This window comes from Meriones unguiculatus, chromosome 8 (genome assembly GCF_030254825.1).
Source record: "Meriones unguiculatus strain TT.TT164.6M chromosome 8, Bangor_MerUng_6.1, whole genome shotgun sequence".
Classification (NCBI taxonomy): domain Eukaryota; kingdom Metazoa; phylum Chordata; class Mammalia; order Rodentia; family Muridae; genus Meriones; species Meriones unguiculatus.
Window position 1 is genome coordinate 31,618,068 of NC_083356.1, and position 6,000 is coordinate 31,624,067.

Genomic DNA, 6,000 nt, shown 5'->3' on the forward strand with positions numbered 1-6,000 from the left:
CACATTCACTCTTCCACCTTATGGTAATTATTGCACAACCACAAGGTTTCATGGCCCAGGCATGAAACCTGATGGCGCACCTCCTGAAGACACAAAGACAAGTGAGACCTGGTCTGCTCCTAACAGGCTCCCATTCTCACAGCAACGTGATGAGATCTAAAGAGCGTCATCATCCCAGGGCAAAGGTAAACATCAGGTATCACTGGAGCCAAGAAGAAAGCAATGGAGCCCTGCCTTTCAGTGGAGAGCGGGAAGTAGATGGAACAATTAAAGCAGGAATCTGAAGAAGAATAAAATTATGACACCATATCATGTATCTTTCAACCCAAAGTGGCCAGGGGGATAATGAAGCAACTGTACATCAGGAGGCCAGGCTTTCCAAGACACCACCTGGCATTGACCAACAGTCTGTACATCAGGAGGCCAGGCTTTCCAAGACACCGCCTGGCATTGACCAACAGTCTGTACATCAGGAGGCCAGGCTTTCCAAGACACCACCTGGCATTGACCAACAGTCTGTACATCAGGAGGCCAGGCTTTCCAAGACACCGCCTGGCATTGACCAACAGTCTGTACATCAGGAGGCCAGGCTTTCCAAGACACCGCCTGGCATTGACCAACAGTCTCACAGGCGCTTCACTTCCCAGACCTCCACGGTCTGGCATGACAAAACCAACAACCAAGTGCCTTCTCTTACATCCTGAAAGTGTGCCACTTCAGACACACTGAACAACTGAAAACCTGGCCTGAAGACCTCTCCATCCTTTGGTGTCAGCAGTAACAGGAATACAGGAGCGTCACCTGGGACCTCATCTGAGCCATCTGATCACTCAGTTTCCCAGAAGAAAAGCTGAGGACTAAGTTCCTGGGGAAGATGACATTTATAAACCTGAAACTCACTCTCCCCTTCAGTGAGCACAGGCCCTTGTAGTTCTCCATCTTCTCCAGTACCCAGCACAAAAAGCTGGGCACACAGGCTGGGTGCCCCGGGTCCATGTGCTGGAACACTACCTCTCTATAAGGACTGCCGGAAAACTCAGACGAGGCTGACCTCTGAGTCACCACATCCATTTTTTATAAAAACAAACCAAAACACTCACAACCAGAAGAAAAATAAATAATAATAATAATAATACTGGCAGCCTTCCCTGGAAGAAACAGACTCCTCACACTCCAGGGCACAAGCACTACACCTAAACACCACTCAGCTAATCTCACACCTAAACATGAGTTGAGCCCTCACAAGCCTGAGCACATTCAATCAAAACATACACGAGAGCCATACCGTTCATTAGGAAGAAATATGGGCTAATGGCTCCCTTTCTGCATACATCACCTCAGTCATGCAAAGAACCCTAACATTTAAGAAACTGAGGTAACGTGAAAACCCTTGTTTTGAAATGTCAACAGAGACCTTATCAGTGTCACTGTGGACACACAGACTTGCAATGTTCACTTCACTTCCTCCTGTAACCAACTAAATATAACTTGGCCAGGAATAGCCACCAACCCATACATTATGAGAGTGTTAAGAACTCGGGGCTATGCCGTGGACAGACTTCGACAGGGAGTCATGCAAACCTTGACCAGCATGCTAGATTAAAGCAGAACACAAGGCATCTGCTGAGGGTTTTATAAGTCGGAGTATCTATCTCCTACTGATAAATGTAACGCAAAGCACGCAGCACTCCCCTCATCCCCAGCTAATCTCCCAAGCAAGCAGCACAGCAGCTCACCATGCAGGCTCGACTGCAGGAGCAAACAGGGGACAGTGAACGAACACTGAAGCCCAATAGCTTTCATCTCCTACCAAATCTGACTTCTTTCATCTTTAATGTCAATTAAGCACTATCCTTACTTTTGTTGGCGAATGAAATTTAACAATTGGGGCAAAGAAAGAGAAGCAGCTACCTTTGCGAATGAAAAGTCATCTCAGTAACTCGCACCAACCATGAAACACAGGCCTGGACAAAAAGCAGAAGCCACCTGCTCTAGCGGAGAGCGACCTGACAGCGTATCCGCCCAAGTCCTTACTTACAGACTGCAACAACAGTGGTAACTCAGCCAGGGCGCTGATCAATGTTTATGAATACTGCATTCTGAAATGACTATGTCTCATTTATAAACTGTCTCATTATCGTGCGGTGCTGATTACTAAAGTAAATACTGGTCATGGGAGGGCTTTAATTCACAGGTGCCTTGGCCTCCGAATTAAATCCTTCGCAAGTCTACAGTGGAGGTCTGCTTTCTTCAAAGAAGTACAAAAAGAGACCGCACAGCGACATCAATCTTTCTAAAGAACACACTTCCCTCCTTTACATTAAATTAACCAGGGACAATAGCATATTCACTGTATTGATTTCAACAGTGTTTTAAATTAATGTGCAAGAAGAGTTCATTTCATCTTTTGGGGAAGTCACATGTAGAAAGAAGAATGCCTTTCAAGACACAAGATGTGAATTCACATTAATTCCAAATACCTACAGGCTGATCTGCAGCAGGGGTCCCACACCCTCCCAGGAAAGCACTGACTTTCAGTGCTAGCAGAGCAGGCTGGAAGAACATAGCAAGTGCTTTGAGAAACTTTGTAAATACTGTGCAAAACCTTAAGGACTGTGAGCTTTGGAGGCATCAAAGCTCTTACATGCCACACTACAGTAAAGGTTCACAGTGCCCACCATTCCCCTGTGGGTGATTCCAGCATAACCTCTAAAAAGAGATTTTTCTTATAGAAAAAAACTATAGTAAAATAAGAATAGCGATGCTTTCATATAACCAGTAAGAGAGTGGCTATCAGATTTTAAATGAAACTTTGACAAAAGTCACCCAAATGCTGACTTCAGACCTGATGTTTTTTAAAAAGGCACTTGTAATGTTGGAGTTATGTAACATACCACAATTAATATTTTAAATGACAGAGCACTGTGTTCTAGATATCGGCCTTCGTCTCAGTCTTGTAAAACCGCACAGTAACAGGAGCATCCTGGCAGCAGGGCTTCCCTCACCGCTAAGAAGTGGACTTCCAACAGGAAGGCAACCAAGTTCAACACCAAAACAAGCCCTAAAAATCACCTCCCGGTAACTGGTTCAGGAGATGGAGCGATTATTAACACCAGCAGGCACAGGAACCTACACAACTGTGAACATCTTAACAGCACACGGCTAGGACAAAACGGCAGGGAAAATAAGCCAGACTTTTAAAATAACTCATTACCCTTTAAAACTGGTTTCCCTGATTGAGTACAACCCAAGTCTGATTCGGTCTCTTTGCCGGGAAAACTGTACTTGGTTTCACAGTCCAGACCGTTTCTAGTCCACGTATCTCACACAATGTACAAAGAAATTTCTTACAGAGATGACAGCCCAGCAGGCAGCAAAAGACATATGTAAATCATAAAGAGTAAGGAGTAAAAACCTAACTGCAGGAATCTAACTACAAAACTCTTCAGAAGAACCAGGCAGTAGAACTGAAATTCTTTTTCTCTGATTTAGGAGAATCATTACTTTTTCACAAGCCTGTTGTGTTGAAGAAATCAAAATAAGCATGCCATCACCGGGAGCGGCTGGCAAAACATATTTCTGTCCAACAGTTCAAAGAAGCTTAAATTTGTTGGCAAGGTAAGTCCACCACCCGCACCAGAAGACAACAGCCTACTCCTGACAACTGTCCACAATAGGCAAGTAGCAGAGATCGTGGTTCTAAAACATAGGTATCTCCACACAAATAGAATATGTCTGCCTCATCTTTCTCTCACAACAATAAGAGTCGGGGCCAGCACGGAGAGCAGCATTACCCCCTAACTAGGAACCACCACACAGAGTGATTCATAAAACGGTTACAGATCTGACCAGATAATGTCTCTGTCATTTCCGAGAGAGAGAGAGAGAGAGAGAGAGAGAGAGAGAGAGACCAGAGGTCCCCAGCCCATCTTCCTCGGAAACATATATGCTAAACCCGGGTGTAGCAGATAGGTAACGGAGAAGGCAGGCTTCATTTACCTTCCATCCCAGCAGATGATTCAGAAAGCGAGAGAAGTAAACCTGGAGAATACTGTCCTGGGTAGGCGTGCCTCCATCCACCCCAGTGTCCCTGTCCTTGGCACTTCCCGGTTCCTTTCCCACCCACGCTGGTTGGAGGAGTGTGAGAAATGGCACAGGCGGGTGGTTCCTTTGGCAATGTGCTCAACCCCAAGCCTGCTACCAATGAGGGTCACCCGCCCAGCTTGTCTCAAAGCGAGAAAGGGCGAGCAAGAACTGGATCTCTGGCGGGCCTCCTCTCCCAAACTGAGTCCTCCAAGGGCCGCCTGCCTGCCAGGCTGGCATTGAGTGCCCGCCCCCAGGAACGGCAAACTGCCCATCCGGTGGCCGCCTAGGCACACACAGAAAACCGTGGGAGAGGGGCTGGGCTCCTCCCTCGGGACCTCTAGGGTCCTCCAATCTATCGTGCTTGGAGGATCTGACCCTAAACCTTTTCCAAGGTCCCCAAACTTCACAAACAACCCAAGCACCTGTTCCCTTCGCCTCCTGCGCAGCCGACTCGCTCAAACCCATCCATTTCCCCGCAGTGCTCTCTACAGTTCCTTAGACGCCCTGAACACTCCAGGTCCCGGAGCGCCTCACTCTCCCTCTCCAGTGGGCTCATCCAGGGTCGACCCAGACACAGCTTCCTAAGCGCTCGCTGTTCTCAGCTCAGAAGTTTCCCCTGGGTCCACCGGGGTCCCCACAGATGCGCCTCTACTCCCGTGCAGACGCCGGGCCTCCTCCCTCCTCCCCGGAGCCGGCTGCGCGGGTGCCGTTAACGGCCGGCGCGCTCACCTCGGTTCACCAAGCGCAGGGCGTGCGTGAAGGAGGGGTCCAGGGAGTCCTTCTCCGCCATCAGCTCCGGCAGGTACTTCTCCTCCATGCTCGCCGGCCCCCGGGCCCGCTTCTCCGCCCCGCGGCGCGCGCGCGCCAGCCGCCCCGCAGCCCGAGCCGCCCGCCCCCGGCGGCGCGGACCCCGCCAGGCGCCTCGGCGGCCAAGCCGGGCGGGCGGCCGGGCGGCGGCGGCGGCTCGGGGCGGGCGGCGGCCGCTCAGCCCGGCCCCGTGGAGCCCCAGATCACCGCGCTGCGGGCCGCTGGCTGCACGACAGCGGGACGAGCGAACGGAGCTGGCCGGGAAGCCGAGGAGCGCTGGCTGGACTCGACCGCCAGACGCGTTGATACCTCGCTCGGCTGCAACCCGCCCCTCGCGCCGCCCAGCGCGCTCTGAGCCGCCGCCGCGCACTAACCCGCGCCCTCCCCGCCCCGCCCGCCGCGCCTGCGCACTGTGCCGACCGCCCGACGCGCCGCCTCGTGGGGGCAGTGGGGCTGCGCGGGCCCGCGGCCGGAGAGTCGTAGGGGCTCATCTGGTCCCCGGACCCCGGGTCTCCATCCTCGGCTCCCCTAGGAGCGCCTTTAAGCTGTCCAGCATTGCCTTGTACGCACAGTCTGGGAAACTGAGGCTCACAGGTCAAGTGGCTCGTCCAAGGTCACCTGTCCTACGGAGGAGGGACAAGGGCAGAGCCTTGGGAGCCCAGGTTCACCAGGGCCGACTCTGGGAGCTGGCAGTGTGACCAGGCGCCTCGCTCTCCAAAGCCCGCGGACTTGCCTAACTTAGGTCGCTTTGCTGTCCGCTGGCTGATATCTGTACGAAGAAAATATCGCCGGGCCGGACCTGAAACGCCAGCCTCCTGAGACCCTCAGCGTAGAGGTCGGTTACATAAAAGCGCCTGCCCTTCAGACTGTTTTTGTCTTCCAAGACTTGCTCAGGGTTGCTCTTCTCCTTACCCATAAACATGACGGTGCCTGGACGTGGATGAGTGAGCCTTTCTAAACTGTTCCCGGTGGAGAACCTACCACGACACACATGGGTGGCGATGTCTTCAGTCTCCCTCTAACCTTCCAGCCAAACCCCACCAAATGATCTCCTAGAAGCCTGGCAGATCCCTTGAGGTGTGTGGAATAAATGTCCCACACCAGTCC

General features: G+C 51.8%; 1 protein-coding gene across 8 annotated transcripts in view; it reads right to left on the bottom strand.

Annotated features, from left to right (window-relative positions):
* The window catches only part of Khdrbs3 (KH RNA binding domain containing, signal transduction associated 3), a 168,395-nt gene extending 163,146 nt beyond the window's left edge, over positions 1 to 5,249 (bottom strand). For 2 of the 8 annotated variants that reach the window (XR_009593690.1, XM_060389319.1), the window contains exon 1: positions 4,816 to 5,247. Coding sequence is in view for 4 of the 8 variants with exons in the window: in XM_060389319.1 (XP_060245302.1) it covers positions 4,816 to 4,903 (88 nt within the window). In the remaining 4 variants the exon portion in view is untranslated. Of the gene's footprint in view, positions 1 to 3,999; positions 4,288 to 4,815 lie in introns of those variants that run through there. The other 6 variants (XR_009593691.1, XM_060389321.1, XR_009593689.1 and 3 more) reach the window with 5 other exon arrangements.
* Between the last annotated feature and the right edge of the window lie 751 nt (positions 5,250 to 6,000).